Source organism: Phyllostomus discolor, chromosome 8, assembly GCF_004126475.2.
Source record: "Phyllostomus discolor isolate MPI-MPIP mPhyDis1 chromosome 8, mPhyDis1.pri.v3, whole genome shotgun sequence".
Taxonomy (NCBI): Eukaryota; Metazoa; Chordata; class Mammalia; order Chiroptera; family Phyllostomidae; genus Phyllostomus; species Phyllostomus discolor.
In genome coordinates this window covers 33,278,080-33,300,164 of record NC_040910.2, presented here as the reverse complement: position 1 = coordinate 33,300,164, position 22,085 = coordinate 33,278,080, and the positions used below count along the sequence as shown (strand labels likewise).

The 22,085-nt window shown below is 38.9% G+C and overlaps 1 protein-coding gene across 1 annotated transcript; it reads right to left on the bottom strand.

The window, feature by feature from the left end:
• Positions 1 to 474: 474 nt before the first annotated feature.
• On the bottom strand, positions 475 to 2,740 carry LOC114503598 (disintegrin and metalloproteinase domain-containing protein 20-like). The gene is given in 3 exon segments (XM_028521253.1): positions 475 to 1,619; positions 1,622 to 2,065; positions 2,068 to 2,740. Coding segments are annotated over 3 exon segments (2,262 nt in total).
• Between the last annotated feature and the right edge of the window lie 19,345 nt (positions 2,741 to 22,085).

Below are 22,085 nucleotides of genomic sequence, written 5' to 3'. Positions count from 1 at the left end.
CAAAGAAGAAATTTGATGTGTGTGTTTGCATTTCCTTTGGGACAAAGCAGAGTACAGATGGGAAGGAGGGTTAGGATTGAAACAGCAAATTAAAATCATACAATACACATAACCCAGGAACTGTGCCTTTGCTCACAAACACAAAGAGACTAATTCCATGAACAATTAAACACTAAAATTATTTAAAATAATACAAAGTAGAAATACTCTAGGAATTAGCATATTTGCCTAATTGTTTAATGGCCAATGTTTTATGATCCCAAATGATAAAATATCTTGGGGATTATGTCAATGAACTGTGACACAATTCTGTAATGTTTCTACAGCAAGGAGACTAAAACCTGGTACATGGGAAAATTCGATAAGATTCGGTTTCTGTTTTGAAGCTATAAATTGTTGCTTTTCTTTCTACCATGCAATCAGAACATTTTGTTGTTCATCCTTCAGTGAAATTGAACATCTTGTTCTTCTTCCTTAGGTAAAGGCTTGACATTTTGCTCTTCTTACACATGAAGGTGGAACATTTTGCTCTGTTTCAGTTGAAGATGGAACATTTGGCTCTTCATTATTATGTGTTCTTTTGAATTTCATAAAACCCAAGATTAACAAGCATGATACAAGAACAAGATTAATCAGCCAAAGTTCTATCAGGTACATCTTTTTTCCCCTCATTTTGTCAGTGTTTCTCCCAGGAGGTGGGCCACTGTCGATACTTCCCCCATAGCCCTTTTGCTGGCAGGTGGGAGGGTCCCACTCACGGTTGCAGTGGCAGTTGTTTCTGTTGTTGCAGACCCCGTTCATATTGCAGGTCTCAGGTGAACACCCAGTTACCAGGAGGGACAGATGGACACACTTCCTTTTGATGCACACATGGTCTGCACCACACTCTGTACCATCTTTCACATCACCAATGTCAGGAGTGGCCATCCCCAAGTGGTAGTCGGTACCCCAGCAGGTGATGTCATTGAAGCGAGTCCAATGCACAGTAGAATGATCTCTCAGAAGGGGAATTTCTGTCACATTCTCACACTGCACCCTCCCACATAGGACATCTGACATGTTACACCGCACGTATTCAGCACCACGGATACCACAGTTCCCAAATCGTTCACCACGGGTGTTCATTTTGGTGTAGCAACTCTGATTGGCACTCTTGGCCTCTTTGCCGAAAATGTTCCTACACTGTTCTTCACGGTTATTGCATCTCTTCTCATAGCAGTAGCCACCATCCTCTCATGGGAACCCATCCTGCACATACACATCTTCTGGACAATGGTTGGATGTCCCATTGCACCACTCTGGGAGATCACATGTGTTTTCCTGTTGTCTACACACTGTGCCTGTTGGCAGGATCTGGCAGTCTTGGCAACAAAGCCCAAAAGCACAGGCAGCCCCCAATCTCAGGGTGCAACTTAATTGACAACAGGGATCCTTTAAACATAACTGTGAAGTGCCACAGTCACACTCTTTTCCTCCTTCAACCACACTGTTTCCACACTGTGTAACTGTGAAGATGTTCCCTGTATTTGATAAAATGTACAAACAATTTCATTTTGCAATGGTGTTCATGAAGTCAGCATAACTGCAGTTGCTGAACCTAGTTGTATCTACTTTGATAGATACATTATGCAGACTGGATGCCTACATTTACAGGTGTCGGCATCATGTTCCATACCCAAATTATGACCAATTTCATGTGACACAATATATGCAAAATCATGCACATCATCATATATGAAACTATCAACTCCACAGTTAAAATGAAAGTTACATCCTCCTCCAACATAGGCTAAGCCCACAGAAATACCATAGTGCTGCTTTACAAAAACATGTGCAACATCATGGATTAAGCAGTTATTAAAGCTGTTTTTCTTCCACCTGCAAAATCCCACCAAGAGATCACTTATGTTATTTACTGGAAGGAGGTTTCTTGCATTCGAGACCTCAATTCCCATTAAAACCACATCAACATCCAGTGAGCTCAAGAAGTTATCAACTTCATTGACAACAAGGAATACTTCACACTGCACTTTTGTGGTATTACTTTCACGATGCATGTGTTGTTGTGGTCCACCACCACTGCCAGCTCAAGAAACCGCTTGTGGGTCCACCAGCCTTCATACCCACTCTGCATCAGGGTGAAATTAACGGTCTCTTGAGACTTCAATTGTTGAGCTATTTCTTCATCTGCCAATCCACACCTCATGGGTGGGAATTGTGTCTCCTTCCTGTCCACCTTGTATATGAGATGTTCAAACGTGGTAGAATGCCTCTTGGGCTCTATTTCATACACAACGTCATTTGTCTGTAATGTTCCTTGGAAACCCCCCAAACAGGTACAGAGGGTCACCATGGATTCTGGGTCCCCCTCCACATAGCCTTGATAGTAGCAGTCATTCTGGATGAAAGGCTGTTCCAGAAGGAGGGCACCCTGGTTTGTGTAGCTGAACACTTGAAGGTGTCTGGATAGCAAATAGTTATTGACCTTCATGTGGACAATATGTTTCTGGCCCCCAAAATGCATACTGTAAGAGAGCCAGCCTCCAGGTTTCATGCCCAGACTGATGACTATTACCTTCAGTGGAACCACCACCCCCAGAGGACCATGGCTTTGGGAGTGCCCAACCTGGGACCATTGGTATAGGAACAGAAACACCCCCAGCCACAGTGGCAGGACAGTGTTCCTTACATGCACCAGGTCCTCACCCACGGCCATTATGGAGCCACCATATACAGCCATTGGTGAGAACAAAATATGATGGGAGGAAGTGTCACTGTTCTGTGTTGTCTCTCTGAGCTGGGTATTTAAGCACTGACTTAAAATCTGTTCTCTGGCAAAGTCGCACCATCAGAGTAGCACACTAAAAGAGAAAATAAAAAGAAGAGTATAGATGGGGTAGGGGTTTTGAACAGGCCAAGGTGGAAGGGGAAGAAAAACATACAGATTAAAATGGTTTAGCGTTTGGCTTAAGACATGACTCAGAATACTGCATGCATTTGCCCTTATGGAATGGTAAGACAGTGTGAGACTGTGGGTGTATGAAAACTGGTGATTAGTCATAGACTGACACTTTTTGAACCTAGATGAATGGCGCATAGTGATTAATGACACTGTTCTTTATTTTATTTTATTTTTTTTTAATATATTTTATTGATTATGCTATTACAGTTGTCCCATTTCCCCCCTTCTCTCCCCTCCACCCTTTACCCCCCCTCCCACCCACATTTCCCCCTTTAGTTCATGTCCATGTGTCATACTTATGAGTTCTTTAGTTTCTACATTTCCCATACTATTCTTGCCCTCCCCCTATCTATTTTCAATCTACATTCTATGCTACTTATTCTCTATACCTTTTCCCCCTCTCTCCTCCTCCCACCCCCCTGCTGCTAACCCTCCATGTGATCTCCATTTCTGTGGTTCTGTTCCTGTTCTAATTGTTTACTTAGTTTCTTTTGGTTTTGCTTTAGGTGTGGTTGTTAATATTTGTGAGTTTGCTGTCCTTTTACTATACATGTTTTTTCTTTATCTTCTTTTCTTAGATAAGTCCCTTTAGCATTTCATAAAATAAGGGCTTGGTGATGATGAACTCCTTTTACTTGACCTTATGTGAGAAGCACTTTATCTGCCCTTCCATTCTAAATGAAAGCTTTGCTGGATAGAGCAATCTGGGATGTAGGTCCTTGTCTTTCATGACTTGGAATATTTCTTTCCAGCCCCTTCTTGCCTGTAAGGTCTCTTTGGAGAAATCAGCTGACAGTCTGATGGGAACTCCTTTGTAGGTGACTGTCCCCTTACCTCTTGCTGCTTCTAGGATTCTCTCCTTCGTTTTTACCTTGGCTAATGTAATGATGATGTACCTTGGTGTGTTTCTTCTTGGGTCCAGCTTCTTTGGGGCTCTCTGAGCTTCTTGGATTTCTTGGAAGATTGTTCCCTTTGCCAGATTGGGGAAGTTCTCCTTTATTATTTGTTCAAATATGTGCTCAATCTGTTGCTTTTCCCCTTCCGATTCTGGTACCCCTATAATTCGGATATTGGAATGTTTAAAGGTGTCTTGGATGCTCTTAATCTTTTCCTCAATTTTTTGAATTCTTATTTCATCATGCTTTCCTGCTTGGTTGATTCTATCTTCCTTCTGGTCCACTGTATTGTTTTGAGACTCATATTCCTTCCTTTCACTATTGGCTCTCCTCCTCGTGTCTTCCTGCATCTGTTTTATGGTAATCTGCATCCTTTCATCTACATTTCATCCAAAATCAACCAGTTCCGTGAGCTTTCTGATCACCAGTGTTTTGAACTGCGCATCTGATAGATTGGCTAGTTCTTGGTCGCTCAAAAGGATCAGTCCTGGGGGACTGATCTGCTCTGTTGAAAACATAGTTTTTTGTTTTTTCCCCCTGTCTCTCCTTTTTTTTTTTTTTTTTCCCGGTCTGGTTGCTCTTGTTACGGTGGGGGGCAGAGCCTTAGGTGCTCACCGGGGCTGGGCACCCCAGTCGCTAGATTGTGACGTTATATGTGGGGGCGGGGCGGGAGAAAACAATGGCGGTAGTTCTGTTCCCCTGGACTCAGACCCTTGTCTGGGCTTCTGGGCCGCGAGTTCTGCCCTGGTCCACAATCGCTACCCCTCTGGGTCTGCCAGCCACAGCTTGCATACTCAGGGATCACCGCTGCCTTCTTGCGCGCTGGATGGCTTTTGCGCCGATCTCGCGCCAAACCTTCTCCCGACCTCCGCATGCTGCCGACCCGAGCCAGCCCCACACCCGCCGGCTCGTCTTCTACCAGTCCGGATGAATGCATCTACTTCAACTTCTTGGCTGCCCGACCTCCATTCAGATAAATCCTCTGCCGGATCTGGGTGTTATTCTGATAGTAAATTATTGTTGTAAATTATTGGTTTTCTAATCTTGGTTGTGCGAGGAGGCACGGTGCGTCCACCTATTCCTCCATCTTGCCGGAAGTCATGACACTGTTCTTTAAATACCTGAACATGTGTGAACATTTTCACAATAAATGTATAAAACAGGAAGTTTTAATGGAGAGGTAAACATATGTTTTAAGAGGGAGTCTCTTTTACATATTGATTTGGTATACATAATATATAGTTTTTTCTTTCAATTTTCTTTTTCTACCATTATTATTTTGAAACCACTTTTATTTTTCAATTATGATTGACAAACAATATTATATTAGTTTCAGGTGTACACCTCAGTGATTAGATCTTACATAACTTACTAAGTAACCATCCCAATAAATCTTGTACTCATATGACACCATACAAAGTTATTAGAATATTATTGATGTGCTGTACTTTATATCCCAATGGCTATTCTGTTACTACCAATTTGTACCTTTTTAATCCCTTTGCTTTTTTCACCCAACCCCCTCCCATCTGGCAACCATCAAAATGTTCTTTGTTGTGGGGGGGGGGTCACAAGATGGCAGCAGAGTAGGAGGATCTTTCTCACGGCTCCTCCCAGAACCAAACGAGAAGTAAAAAAAAAAAAAGAAGGAAACAGCTATCTGAAGTAACCAGTTGAAGACTACCTGAAGAGGAGACTTTTAACCAAGGGCGAGCAGAAACCACCTTGAGACCAGTAGGAAGAGTGGAGGTGCGAAAGGGGCCGGCCCATTCCCAGGGGTGGCAGGCTGAGCTTACGGCGTGGCCGTGGGAGCTTCTGCCTGAGAGGAGTGAAGTCGGGACCCCAGGCTGGGCTTTCTTGCTGGGCGGCCAGGGCTGGAATCAGCTGCCCTCATAGCATCCGGCGGTGAAAGGCCACGGGACTTCTGTCTTTCCGGGAGAGACAGAGCCCTCTGGAGACAAAGCCACTATTTTTTTTAAGGGGCCAAAGCACAGATTTTTCATTTGCAGCCATTCACCTTGGGGTCTGGTGAAGAGACGGTGGCGTGGACTAGAGTAGCCTGAGGAGAGTCTGGAGTAGGGAGCACTGGGGGAGGTTGGGGGGTGGTTGCTGGGACCCCTGTGCCGGGACATCACCCAATACTGCAGCAGCCATTTTCCTGAGAGGAGCAAGCCCCTACTATGGGCAAAACAATTTATTCCACTCTCTGGGATACAGCTTGTCCCTATTCTCTGGAATTCTGCTCACCCCACCTGGCATCTTTTCAATTTATTTTTTCCTCCAACCTGCATCTTAACCCCTGATGAGGAGTCAGAAATATAGGCAGAATCATGGAGTATCAGAGACTGACTTTAGGGCATGGTCATTCCAAATACTTCCCTGGGAACCAAGCTAGTGCTTCCCCCTCATGGGAGAGCCATGGAAATACTTTTCTGGTTTCCAAAAGACCCAAACTCTGGGTTCTGGAGTCAGACTCAGTTGTGTGGTTCAGGGGTGGAAGAAGACACCTGCCATCTTCCTTGAAGTCTGAACAGCATTTCCTCCCCCATGAGAGATCCAGGGGTCCTATCCTCTCCATTCTACCAGAAACCCTCTCAGAAAGTTGTGCCAGTGACCAAGACTGACAGCAGACTGGCAGGCAGAAGCAGGTAAAGGTGGATCCTTGGGACATTTGCTGATCTATCCCTGGGCCCCCGTGCTGATAAAAGCTGACCTTGAAGCACAGCTTGGCCCATTCCATGCACAGTCAAGCCTGGAGGGGACAGCCACAGACTGTGGATCACCTGTAGCTTCAAACAGGCTGCCGAGGGCTAGACAGGGTCAACATTTGACATTGGCTTACACCAGATTCAGACAACATCAGAGCTGTATCCAAAGAGAGAACCCAGCAGGCAGGCACTAAACACTGCTGAGACAAATTCCACTTTGTTCTTTTTCATTATTTTTCTTTTTCATAGCCTTTTAATATTTTTTAATTTTCTTTTTCTTCATTTTTCTTTCATATCTCTTATTTTACTACTTTTTCTTATTCTATTTTTTCTTCTTTCCTTTTCTTATTTTTTTATTCTTTCTCTTACATTGTTCTTTTTTGGGGAGTGGCACTTTCCTCTTTCTATTCCTTACTTTTATTGTTTGTCTTCCTTCTCTCCTCTCATAATCGTTTTTCTTTCCTTTGGTCTTCTTGTGTTCTTTTTAAAATTTTACTATTCTATTTCTCTTTTCTTATTCTGTGCTATTTTGTCATTGATTTTGCTGATGTTGAGGGGATTGCTTGTTTTTTTGTGTGTGTTGTTTTGTTTTGTTCTGTCAACACCTGTAGAACAGTGTACAAGCTGTCATTGGGATTGAGCCTCTCAGTCAGCCAGTTGGAAGGGAGATCCCATCAACAAAATGTCCAACAACAATCAAGACCCAAATACAATAGGAGAGCCCACATAGCCCATGCAAGGAACATTCCTAGAGCATCCAGCTCAGAGATCAAGGTGACTGCAACAACTGGGTCCCACAGGACTCTTATCACACTAGGCCACCCCACAAAGACAGGGAGTCAAAGTGTACAAGCTGTATCTATGTATCTAATACATAGAAACAAAAGAGACAGTTAAAATGGGGAAACAAAGAAACAACCCTCCAACAAGAAAGAAGGAGTATCCAGAAAAAAAATTGACGGAAGCAACTTATCAGACAGAGTTCAAATAAATGGTTATAAGAATGCTCAAGGAACTTAATGGAAACTATGTCAGCATGTCAAAGGGCATAGAAAGTATGAATAAAAACCAGTGGGAAGTAAGAATGTAATATCTGAAATGAAGACTACATTAGTAGGAATTCAAAGCAGGCTTGATGAAGCAGAGGATTGAATCAGTGATTTGGAAGACAAAGTAGAAAAAAATGTTCACTGTTGAGTTTTTTTCCTGTTCTGCTTCTTTATTTTGTTTTTAAAAATTCACTTGCTCATAGATGTGTTTACTGCCACTTTATTGTTCATTTTTAAAATCTTTTTTTCTTTTCTTTTTTTTATTGAAGACACTTTAACATTTCCTGGAGTACTAGTTTGGTGGTGATGAACTCATTTAGCTTTTTCATATCTGGGAAACTGTTTATGTGTCCTTCAATTCTAAATGAGAGCTTTGCTGAGTAATCTTGGTTGTAAGTCGTTTCTTTTAATCACTTTGAGTATTTCTTGCCAATCCCTTCTGGCCTGAAAAGTTTCTGTTGAGAAATCAGGTGAAAGACTTATGGGAGCTCCCTTGAAGGTAAGCAACTGCTTTTCTCTTGTTTTTAAGGTTCTCTCTTTGCCTTTAACCTCCTGCATTTTACTTATGATGTGTCTTGGTGTGGGCCTCTTTGGGTTCATCTTGTTTAGGTTTCTCTCTGCTTCCTGGACTTGTATATCTATTTCCTTCACCAGGTTAAGGAAGTTTTCTGTCATTTTTTAAAATAGTTTTCATGTTCTTGCTCTCTTCTCTGGGCCTGGGGCCACTTAGCAAGAAGTATGGGACATGCCAGTGTCAAATATTTGTCTGAGAGATTTTAGGGAAGTCTGAAGCATGAACCAAGGCTGGTTATTTGTATAGAAAAGCCACTGGAAACAGCTTGGGTGGGTCTGAAAGTTGTTGGAGTGGGGTCTCAGAAAATCACAGGGTGGGGTGAAGAGTGATAGCCAGGTAGCTGAAGACTCAGACATGGCACCTGCATGCCAGCTCTGTGGGAGAAGGGCTCAGAAAAGGAATACTTGCCTCTGTCAGGACTTCTGAGAGAAAGCTGCCCTGCTAGCTCTCACCCTGATGTCAGACACTTTAGTTACTCCCTGTATATTCCTGGGCCTTTTGAGCTGTTGCCTCAGCTCTGGAATTTAGAGGGAGTAAGTTCAAGTAAGTCTGTGCTCAGACCCTTTGGGAGGAACTTCCTGGGACTCCAGAAGCCCTCCACATCACTCAGCCACAATCTCCTCTGGTTTTTACACCAATAAGTTAGGGGAACTTCTCTTCCCAACACTGGAACCCTAGGCTAGATAGGGAACCTGGTGTGGGTCTGGACCCCTCACTTTTCAGGGGTGACCTCCACAGCTGAGATATTCTTCCCAATTTTTATGCCCCACATGTAGGTGTGAGACAAACCTGTTCAATGTCTCTACCCCTCCTAACAGTCTCATGTGGCTTCTTCTTTATATCCTTAGTTTTATGACTTCCATTAAGCTATATTTCAGGTGGTTCTGAGTGATGGGTATTCCATAGTTTAGTTGTATTTTTTATTTTTTTATTAAAACTTTTTATTGTTATTATATTACAGTTGTCTCAATCCCACCCCACTCCCACACTTTGCTCTCCTCCATCCAGCCCAACCCCTACTCCTGAAGTCAATCCCACACTGTTGTCCATGTCCATGGGTCATTCATACATGTTCTTTGATAGTCCCTTCCCCTTCTTTCCACCATTATGCCCCTCCAAAATTTCCCCTGTTCACTGTCAGATTGTTCCATGTTTCCATGCCTCTGGTTCTATTTTGCTCATTAGTTTGTTTTGTTATTAGATTCTTCTTATAGGTAAGATCATGTGGTTTTTGTTTTTTTTACTGATTGGCTTATTTCACTTAGCATAATATTCTCTAGTTCCATCCATGCTGTTGCAAAAGTTATGAGTTCTTTCTTTCTGCTGTGTAATAGTCCACTGTGTAAATGTACCACAGTTTTTTGATCCACTCATTTACTGATGAGCACTTAGGCTGTTTCCAGCACTTGGCTATTGTAAATAGTGCTGCTATGAACATAGGGGTGCTTAAGTTCTTTTGAATTGGTATTTCAGGATTCTTAGAGTATAATCCCAGCAGGGAATCGCTGGGTCAAAAGGCAGTTCCATTTTGAGTTTTCTGAGGAAATTCCATACTGTTTTCCACAGTGGCTGCACTAGTCTGCATTCCCACCACGAGTGCACTAGGGTTCCCTTCTCCACATCTGTGCAAGGCCATATTAGTTGTATTTGTGATGTAGTTGTGAGGGGATGTGGGTAATGCATTTATCTATGCCACCATCTTGACTGGGGCCTTGGCTTCAATTGTCTATTTGTAGAATGGGCTTTCCTATCAATTTTAAATGACAAATTGTTTGGTCACACTACTCAAGAAAAATATTTTAAAATACTCACACATATTATTATTTTTTCTTATTGTCCTTAATATACAGGGGTAGGAAAAGTAGACTTACAATTATGAGTGAGAAAGAGCTTATTCTTGTATTATTACTTATTATTTCATTATTAATTATTATTAACCTATTTTTGCCCACCCCTGTATATATCCATGCAACAAATTAGTACTTGTCCTAACTCCTTCCTGTGTTTCTTTTTACATCTAATCAGCCATACTTCAAGGGTCAAAGTATCAATTGGGCTTCACATTACTGACATGCAGGTTTAGTAGAATTAAGTAGGATAAAAGGTCTTTCCATGAAAAAGTGTGATCACAGAAGAAAACTTGCTGTTGCTTTTCATGAAAGAAAGATTCTATAAGTCACAGGAAAGATGATTTTAGGGAAAGGATGTCAAGAATTTCCCTAAAGGATTTCCCTAAAGGATTTAGGGAAAGGATATGTTGAATTCAAGATTAAAACCCTTAAATAGGCATTTTAAATTTTTGTATGATCTACTATAGGAAGTGTATTTGATCAGTGTGTTTTAGATCTCATAGAAGACTTTGCTTTCCTGTGTTTTGTCAATTCATATGGGGGTCTTGATGTTCCTACTTTAAACACTCTCTGTACTTTAATGATCTGATGAGGACTGTGGATATTCACACTATAAATAAAAATTGGCACATATATGTAAAATATTGAATGCAATTTTACAAATTTATAATGTTTATCTTTGTCCCAATCACTCTGTTCAAATTTGTGATGAGGACCATTTATTTATTTAGGCCTGTATTATTTATTCATGTTCCCAAGTGTGTAGCCCAGTGTCTGTACATTATGTGGTTTTATTAATATATTATTCAAGGAAGAAAGCAACAAATCATTATTGTCAGAGAGGCATGATGTTTGTACCCGATTTTTCATTTTTGTAAATATGTGACAATATGTTTGTATTATTGAGGCAAATATTTTTGTATTTGTATTTTTCATACAAGATATGTATATATATTTTTGCCTATGAGGTAAATACACCTATTTGAAGACTGAAATTGAGAGTTACCTTGCAATCCTAAAACTGTGGGAATTTAGAAGTGTTTGCCCTGTGAGAAAATATTACTCTCCCCAAAGCTTTCCTCCATCCTTTCGGGATTATTGATTTTTTTTGCATTTGTGAAGACACTTTATTTTGTCTTCAACTCCAATCTACAGATACCCTTCTAGTTAGACTTTATTCCATTTTACATGGTGCTGAAAAATGTTTTTCTTCTTAAGAATGTAATCAAATATAAACACATTTAGGTAACATCCATCTAACCCATGGCACTTCTCACTTCCAGTGCCGCCATTGCCTATTGCTGATTGAACATTATGATACATACTAATGTACGTATAAGATAATTGATGAATTCTTTTTATATCCCCATTATTTTGTCAAATTGATCAATCTCTGTACCTTAATTACTTCCTCCCTTCTCGCTCTACTTTATAGCCTAAGTCACAGTTTTCTAAAACATGAGTAACAATGCATTAAGGCACAGACTTATTTGGACTTCCTCCCTCTAAGTATCCATTTTTGTGGCTCTCAAACGAGTAAAAGCTCATAGACTCCCCCTCAAGGTGTGGATACTTGGTAAAGACTCCTGTTTTGTTTGTTGTGTGTGTATATTCATGCACAAACAGATTCTACTGTTTCTTTTCTTTATGTGAAGTTCTTGAGTGACTTACCTGCAGAAGAATTAATGGTTCCCATGGTTATTTCTAGGCATAGCCGTATTCATTGATGGTTTGTACTGCCCATCTCTTTGAACAAAGATTTTCATTTGAGACCTTACATGATAACTGTAAATACCCTCCCTTTCTGTCTCTGAATTGATTGAATTCTAGATGTGGCTCCTTAGCAGCAAGGCTCTTCCAGTTCCACAGAACACGGCAACTGGTTTAAGTTCCTCTTCATTGTGACGCCACCACCTCCATCAACCTTTAATTCTTACTACTCTGCACTATGAATAAATTTGACTGTATTCCTCATCCCCATCCTATGTGCTCCCTATACACAGTATAAACACTTTAGTTTCAGTAATTTTGATTAAACTGCTGCCTTGATCCTAGATTATTTACTCAACAATGAACCATACTGTGGAACACTTAAAGTATATCAAGTTCCAGAAAAAGGTTTAACCCGGTTTAAAATATTTACCAGGAATCCAGATGTCAGTAATCATCAGTAACTTTCTTTATAAGGTCAATGAAACAGCACAGAGGCACTTCATATCTGGACATAAATGTAATTCATTTGTCAGGCAAGCCATTTTCAGTAAGAAAAGGAAAATGAAATTTAGAAGAAGAGAAAGGTGAGTAAAGAATAAAGCAGAAATAAATTTAATAGGTAAACTGACTAACTGGTAGTTTAAAATTGCCAATATGGGCAGACCCATATTTAGCAAGTTGGCTGGGATAAACCAAGGAAGCAAGTTTAGTTATTTATCATCCTTGGGAGTTTACCTGTGAGACAGAGAGGTTGGTAATGTCTGTTAGCTGGACACCCACCAGTGTCTTTCTATTTCCCCTCCAGTTTAGTAGGTTCATTCCAGATCTGCACTTTTCCCCTCATTGGAAGTTTTCACTTTCTCACTGGCTTTCATCACAACTAAGTTCTAAAGACTTACTTTGAGCTATGATTGTGTTCATCTCTCTACTCATTTTCTAGGGCTGCTATAACAAAGCATCACAAAATGAGTGATTTAACAGAGATTTGTCACCTGACAATTCTAGAGGACAGAATTCCAAAGTCAGTGTCCATAATGCCTTACTTTCTCTGAAGATCGCGGAGGGTATTTATTATAGGTTTCTCTTCTGGCTTCCTGTAGCTCCTTGTCCTATGCAGTGTAATTCAGTTTTTACATGATTCTCTTTCCCTGCCCAAATGTGCCTCTTTAAATGGGACACCAGTCATATTGAATTCAGGGCCCACTCTATTCTGGCATTACCTAATCCTAACTAATTCTCTCTGCAATACCCTTATTCTCAAATAATAACATTTTCTGAGGTACTTTAGAGGTAGACTTAACATATGAATTTTGGGGACACAGTTAAAACCATGACAATTTATTTGGCTTAATTTAATGACTGGATAGCAACATTTAATTACCTTGTTATTACACAGGGGAGGAGAGATAAATTTAAGAAAATGTTGATATTTATTATAAAAAATTTCATGTCCTAGAAGTTTTCTATATGCTCTAGCCTTAAAATGTAAAAGGATTTGTTTGTTCAACTTTAGTTAACTAAGTGGCTTTCTTTTCATTATGATAATTCATTACTTATTTCATCTTCTTTCATGTTTTACCTTGGTTTAAAAGATGGTATATATTTGATGTTAGATTTATGCATAAGAATTTCATTTTGAGGTGCTAATATAAGTGGCATTTTTTAAATTCCAAATTCCAGTTGTTTAAGGCAACCGGCTCTTGTATATTAACCTTTTATATTTCAACCTTACCATAGTCTCTGATTTGTTTCAGGACAAATAACTGTTCTTGCTATTTATTCCACATTTTGTTCAGTAACACATTATCCCCCCCCCCATTCTTATGTAACCTTCCTCTACAGCCCATTAATTCAAACACTATTTGCCCAACTCCTCAACCCAAAATGAATTGGTTCTTTCACTACTACAACACACTGCTAACGCCACTAGGAAAAATATCAGACTATGTTTAGGAGAATGCTTAAAAAAGAAGAAATCATCATAATTAGAATTGAGCTATCCTGACACCCCAGCCTGAAAATTGAAGTTACGGACAGATATTTATTTCAAACACTATTATACTTTAATAGTTTGTCCTTTGTCTATAAGTTTCTTAATCTTCTGAATTTTTATTTTCTTCATTAATGCACAGAGCACTAGGCTGAAATTCTATGCTGTTTTTGTTTTCACAGCTGACTTTCAATCCTGATAGTTTAAGTAGTTAAACCAGGAATCCGTCATTGGCCTTGTTTAATACAGGAGTTGGTATTTGCATTAAACTTTGCTATCAGGTTGCAGATAGGAGAAAAAGGCTTATTTTGAGCTAAACATTATCTTCGTCTTTAAGATGGCAGGAGCACCAGGTTTACTTGGGTACTTCGTGAGTCCTAAAGTGCAGGAATTGTATTTCACAAAATGCCAAGGACACAAAAATAACCAAAGATGACTAGAGGAAACCTTTGTTCAGATAACAAGCGTTTCTGATTGTGAATAAAATCCTAAAGACTACAATCCCTAATGTAGTCTTTATGTCTCTATTGATCTATATTTGCTCTATACTCATTCTAGAGTGTTGATTATTGTAGTGTAAAGGGATTGCTAATGAATAATATTGCACTGTTGAGAATTAACTTAATCTCTATAAATCTTTGACAAAATTTGTTTGTTAGAATTCAGTTTAGGATCAAGTAATAAGAAGAAAATAGATGCAAAAAAAACACCCTTTGAGCTAGAATATATTTTTGTCTTCAGTACATTATTGTATTTGATGATGCTTGAGACCAAACCCCCTGTAAGAACATAGCAACATTCTTATTGTAGTAATGCCACTGATAGTAGAATAACTTCAAATTACACTGTCAGACTTTCTATGCATCTTGTATATTTTCTTCTTATGCTGTTTTGAAATTCATCAATATTTGTATCCTAATTAGCACCTCTCCCTCACTCTCATTCATGGCCTGAATCAGTGTTTTCCCAAGTGCAACAACCTATTAAAATACATTTTAGTGGATCTAAACGAAATAGAACAGAATAGGATATATTAAAGGGAGTGGATCCTCAACAAGATATGAATGCTTAGCAAGAAAAATCCTGTTTTGTGTGTGTGGTTATCCATGGTGCTTCTCTGTGTTATAGCTAACCTTGAATGACTTATTAGCAGAAAAATGAGTGGTTTTGATGATTCTTTCTAACTATGGACCTACTTATAATTTGTACCTCCCACCTTTATGAACAGGGATTTTAATTTGATACCTCATATGGCAAAGGGAAATACATTCCCTTCCCCTTTGTCTCTCATTTAATGGAGTTTTAGATTTAGCAAGTTAGCAAAAAGACTTTCTCAATTCTACACATTATGCTGCTGGCTGAAATTCCCCTTCACTGTGGCTTCCCCACCTCCATCCAAGTTTACTTCTAATTTCTATTTAACATATGAATAAATCCAACTGGCTTCCCTACCCTCACCCTATGTGCTCCCTACACACAGTGTAAACATTTCAGTTTCAGTACTTTCTCTCGTATCACCGTCCTGTTTCCAGATTATTTCCTTGACTTTGAATCATGTTATAGAACACTTGAAGATCCAGAAAAAAATTTGCCTCCACTATGAAAACCTTCTTGAAAGAAACCAGACATCAATAATCAATCACCAATAAGTTTTTCTTGAATATCAAAGAATATCTCAGAGACATTAAATGTCTGCACTCAGACCTGCTTTATCTCTAAGGCAGAACAGTATTAAATTGTCAGCAAGAAGAGACAAACATAACATTTAGAAGAGAGAAGTTAACAAAGAGTGGGAATAAATTTCATTGATAAATTGACTAGCAGATAAAAATGCTAATCTGGGCAGTCTACATTTAGCAGGTTGGCTGGGATAAACCACGAAAATGAACTTAATTATCTTTAGCCTTGAAATTATTCACTGTGGGTCAGAGTGGAGGTTTCCTCTGCTCTAATTTGCCAGTTTGATCTGCCAGTGTCTTTCCATTACCCTTCCATTGTAGTAAGTACAGGCCTGTACTTTTTCATTGTTGGATTTTTTCATTTTTCCCTCATAGAATTTTCTCATTTTTCCATAGTTTTGATTACAACTAGATCCTAATTTTTTTTTCTGACCACGAGGGTTTTAATCTCTTTGTTTTAATTTAATGGTTTTGTAGTAACGTTCATTTACCTAGATATTAGAAGGGTAAGAGGGATAGATATATGAGACTAGCATATGCATTATGAGAAAAATTTGGCCCTATTCAATTGTCTATATGCTCTAGTCTTAATTACAAGAATACACTAAGCATTAATTTGACTAACTTATTTAGCTATGTGTTTTTCTTTTCCTAATAGATTGTTCACTTCATCTTGCTCACAAGCACTTACTCAGGTATAAAAGATGTATTAGTTGCTGTGTGGATTTTGTCTTGGTGACCAATAGGTACTTGAAAACTTTATTAATTTAGGACTATGTTTTTCATTGATTTGTTGAGTCTCTAAAGTTTAAGTTGTTTATTTATTTGGGACAATCACAGAAATTGTGTAGTATATATTTTAGTTTATTAACTTTGGGCCATAGTAAGACCCTCATACATAGAGGGAAAATCTTGTGTCTTGGATTGTTCCTGATAAGTAACTACATTTTGCTATAAATAGAATGTCGGCAGTTGAGGGGGTTACTTAAGTACTTAAAAAGACCACCCGTCAATATACAAAACATATTTTCATATGGTAAACACAGGAAGTCTATTTGATTAGTTAAGGAGTGTATTGATGGAGGTTTCCATTGAAGAATAAAAATGTTTGCTTATGGTTACAGTAAGAGCCAATGGTCTATATTCAATTAGTCTAATATGGAAGGAAAAAGTAATCTGGGAGAAGTTAAGCAAATCATGCAATGGTCTTGTATGGTTTCCTGAGAAAATAGTTGGGCTCTGATTTATATAGTTAGTCTCTTGTCACTTTATTTTCTTATATTTTGGTGGGTTTATTTGAGGATCTGGAAAATATTAGCCATTAGATATATTGGGGGATCTACTCAAAGAATGTAGAGGTTTTCCATGTTAATAATATTTTAGAAAGCTTAGGGGCCAGATAAATCCAACAGATGGAATAAAATGGCAAACATTACCATTATTAGAGAAAGGCAAATTAGGAAATTGAAATAGTTAACAGAATTGAAAGGGGTCCAAAAGCATGAGAAAAAATAAAAGAATATAAGCTAGGGAAGAGAAGATATATTAAATCTAATTCAAATGGATATCTACTGTCTGGATTATGTATTTTTACTCAAAGTTCTGGAGAGCAAGCAATCTATATCAGGTATCTTTTTTTTTTTATTTCTAGAGTTTTGGGATGAAACTGTTTACTTCTAAAAGTTATCTAGTCCTGGAAACATTCTACTGGGCCTCTCATCAGGTCTCCAGTAGGACTGGTTGTTCAGTTTTATAATTAGAAGCACAATCTCATGAAAAACAGTGAATTCATTAGTTTGTGTCCTGGTGTTTAAAACAGTATTCATTGTTTTTTGTTTTGTTTTGTTTGTTTATAAATTTTGTCTTTATTCCTAAGTAGGTGTTCTTTTTTTTTAAAGATTTTATTTATTTATTTTTAGAGAGGGAAGGGAGGGAGAAAGAGAGAGAGAGAAACATCAATGTGTGATTGCTGGGGGTCATGGCCTGCAACCCATGCATGTACCCTGACTGGGAATCGAACCTGCGACACTTTGGTTTGCAGCCTGCGCTCAATCCACTGAGCTACACCAGCCAGGCCTTGAGCTATGCCAGCCAGGCCTGTATTCATTGTTAAGAGTATCTGGAATAGTAATTTTAGGCACAGTTCTAAGTTTGACATTTTTTGGTGTCTTTTTCAATATATTCATTCAGTCTCATAGTTACATATAATATACAGTTTATCCATCTTTGTATGTACCTTTTAGAAATTAAACATTGCCCCTTGGGTAGATAACTATGACCAATAATATTCTGGTTTTCTAAGAGTATATGATAAGAATGTACCAAGGTGGGATATGTCATGGGAGAAATAAAAACAAGAATTTGAGTCTTTTGTGACAATTTCATACAACAAACATTTATGGAGATTTTTCAAGTGTTGATTGCTATTACAGATGATAATAGAATTTTAGAACAATGGTACTTTAGGTCTTTTGAAACTCAGTTTTGAATTTAAAATGCCATTTTCTCTTTTAAAAAATTATCTCAGATTTCTGGGGAATGATGTAGCTGTTGAAGTTCCTATTTAATGAGATTATTTTGCATGCTCTCTAAAGTATTTTGCCCACAAAATATTCTTTTTTCTCTCCTAAGAATATGAAAGATATTCTCCAGGTGTGAAAAACACGGTGTTAATTATTATAGTTGTAGTTATTTTTATACTTTGATCCTTTGACTTTTATACTAGTTAAAAGTGATTCATAGTCCACCATTTTAAAATACTCTAAATTTGACTACATATTTTCTGTTACCAGTGAGTATTATACTTTTATATGTTTTTGGTTGTTACTTAGATTATTTAGCATCTTTTTGTTTCAACTTGAAGAATTCCTTTTAGGATTATTTGTAAAGCAATTTCAGTGATGATAAACTCCTTCAGCTCTTGATTTTTAAGAATGTGGTTATCTCCCCTTCATTTCTGAAGGACAGTTTTGTCAGGTATAGTATTCATGGTTGGCAGTTTTTTCTTTCAGCACTTTTAATAAATCATTCCACTCCCTAGTGGCCTGCAATATTTCTGCTGAGAATCTGCAAATAACCTATGGGGGAGCATTCCTTGTATATGTCACTTCTTTCAAAATTCTCCCTTTGTTTCTGACTTTTGACAAGTTGATTATAATGTGTCTGAGGATAATCTTTGGGTTGATCTCGTTTGGGGTCCTTTGAAGTGTCATAAAAATGAGTATTTGTATCCCTTCCAAGATATGGGAAGCTTCAGTCATTATTTCTTTAAATAAACTTTCTGCTCCTGTCTCTTTCTCTTCTCTTTCTGAGTCTCTCATAGTGTATATTTTGTCCCAAAGGTCCTATATACTGTCTTCACTCTTTTTTTTAAATTTTACTCTTTCATTTTTCTCCTTTTTGTTCCACTAACTGGCTAATCTTTTTCATGATTAAGTTTGCTGCTTAAGCTCTCTACTGAATTTTTAGGGTTTTTTTTTTTTTCATTGTATTCTTTAGCTCCAGGACTTCTGTTTGGTTCTTTTTTATAGTTTCTATTTCTTTTATTTTTTAAAAAGATTTTATTTATTTATTTATTTATTTATTTATTTATTTATTTATTAGAGAGGGGAAGGAAGGGAAAAGCAGAGGAGAGAGACACTAATTGGTTGCCTCTTGCACACCCCCAAATGGGGACCTAGCCTCCAACTCAGGCATGTGCTCTGACCAGGAGTCAAACGAGCAGCCTTTTGGCTTGAAGGCTGACCTTCAGTGTGCTGAGCCACACCAGTCAGGGTGATTTCTATTTCTTTATTAAATTTCTCATTTTGTTCATGTTTTGCTTTCTTGATTTCATTTAATTGTTTATTTTTTTGTATCTCACTGAGCTTCTTTAATATAATTATTTTGAACTTATGTCAGGAAATTCTTAGGTCTCTGTTTATTTGGGGTAAGTTACTAGAACTTTATTAATTTACTTTAGTGGTGTTATGTTTGCCTGACTCTCATGATATGTGTGAACTTGTACTGGTGTCTGTGCATTTGAAAGAATAAATGTACTTGCCAACCCTAACAAACTGGTTTTGGAAGCTCATAACCTTTATCTGTCAGGTCTCTGGGCTGCTGGTATTGCCTCTAGAATCATAGTTAAGTGAGGTTTGAGCTGCGTCATGTGGCTGCTGCTGAGTTTGTGGTGGGTTCCACGGTTGGGGGTCCTATTCCTAGAAAATTGGGCATGTATGGGTCCTGCCTCATCCCTTGTTGAACAGTACTTCCTCTAGGATCTTAGTAGAGCTGGCACTGGGGCAGGGTCCGTTTCACAGTTCACAGGTAGTTGTGTTTGCAATGGTGGCCCTATTACCAGGTATCAGATGGGTGTAACTTCTGCCTATCCCTGGAAGGCCTCTCACCATGTTACTGGATGGGTACTTGGGTGAGCAAAACTTTGCTCATACTGAGAGGGCTAAGAGGGCCTGCAGCTAGGTTACAGAGCACTTCACTATTCACAGATGAACAGAGGTTATCAGGTATGCCACCAGGGACACTGATGTGTGTTGTCTCCCAATAGGTCAGCAGGGTCAGCAGGGCTGGGTCAGCAGGGCTGCTCTTAGTCCACAGCTGAGAGGAAGTATAGCTAAGAGGGGCTAAATTTGAATCATGGGGCATCTTCAAGATCCCAAGTCAGACCCACCATGGTTGGTGGGTGTGCCTCTGGAAGCATGGATGAACATATATCTAAGTAGGTTTCTTGGTAGGCATACAAGCTTCCGGACCACAGCTGGGAGGGCTCAGAGCTGAGTAAGAGAGCCACTCTGCAGTCTCGTGAAGGTTCACAGGTCTGTCTCCAGGGGCATGGACAAGTATGTCTCTCAGTGGTTCCCTGGGGAGCAAGAACCAGGTTATAGGGTTTCTTCCAGATCTACAGTTGAGCTGAGTTCTGTAGGCCATTGACTGAAGGCTTGGACAGGCATGATTTCTGGAAGGTCACATGAAGACAACACTACTACCAGATCACAGCTAGGGGAGTTTGGAGACAGTTGCAGGGCTGCTTCAAGATTCACAGTCAGAATAAAGTCTATAGGCTAGCTTCCAAAACCACAGACAGATCAACTCTGCTCTGGTCTCTATTAAGCTGCTTGTCTTTTTCACATGGATTTCAAGATCTGTCTGTCCTATCAGAAAGTTGTACTCCTATGTTTTCTTTCAACAGCTCTTTTGATTAACCTTGGCCGCTTCAATATGAAATCAACCAGTGTGATGTAGAAATAAAGATGTATCCCAGCACAAATTATTCAAAAGAACATTGGGCTCCTTGTGGGGGAGAAACTCTTCCATGAGGAAACTGCTGTCTGTTCCACAAGCTAGACCCAGGCCAGAAGGGGGGCTTCTTTCTGCAACCACCCCTTAGAGACTATCTGACTGTAATCGATGTCATTCTGACCTGAATCAGCACTCCTCCCATGCCTCTGGCTGTATGCTGCTTCCTGGAACAGGTCGTTGTTCCGACCTGGTGAAGCAAGTGAAGTAATTTCCCGTATCTGGTAGTATTAGGTATTAGTACCCATGACTACTCTGCCTGTCCCTCCATTTACACTATATAATTCTTTGGCACCTGCCAGCAGCACAAGGATTCATTTCATCTTGCAGCTGCCCAAGACATGCCTCATATGTAAATTTTCCTTAATGAACTCTATTAATTACCAGACTGGGGTGGCCAGCCTTCTTTCTTCGGTCTTTCCCTGACCTCCACTTATAGAGGTAAATTTTCAGTCTCATCATTTTTCCTCTGGGTCTGAGTACACAAACACTTACTTATTTTATTTTATTTGTCAGTATCCCATTGTCTTAATTTCTTTAGTTCCATAATAGGTCTGGCTATCTGGTAGTGTGAACCTCCCTCTCTATGGTGTTTTCTTAAGACACTGTGATTCTTTTTCATACTCAGAGTTTTAACATTAGCTTTAGCTCCTCCAATTTAAAAAAGAATGAAATAACCCTTTATGGTTAAGATATTATTGGAATTATATTTAATTTATACAGTAATCTAGGTATAATTGACCTTTAAACAAAATTTGTTCTTTTATTCAGTGAATATGGTGATACTTTATTTAGCAATGCCTTGTTTAATTTCTCTTAGCAGTATTTTGTTCACTTTATTCCTAGGCATTTGATACATGTTTTTCCCAAGCAGAGGTATGATGGAAATCACTAAGGAGATTTCAGCAGAGGAATGGTGTGATCACAATTGTATATGAAGACACTTGTTCTGTTTGGCACAAGGTAATGAGAGTGACATGTGGCTAGGTAAGCAAACTTGGAAGAGTTACACAGTTCTATCAGTTACTATTTACTCCATTCTCCTCTCCCTCTAATCATCTCTCAAGTACTATGTTTTCTGGCTCCTACATAGCTTTTATAGATTTATCTGTAACTCACCATCTTACTGCCCCATCTCAAGTTCTCTCCAACGTTCTCCTATGCCTTGATTACTAGAATAGCCTCTTCCTGACTCCATCCAATCTATTCTCCAGTCTTTTCTGCATATTTTAACCTTAGTGAGTTTTTATGAAGGCAAATATGATCATGTTACACAGGGTATGATTTTGTTTCCCCTTTCCCTCACTGAATGTGCTCAAAATGTTCTCTCTATGCCTCTTGCTCTAACCTTCCCTCTTACTATTCTGAC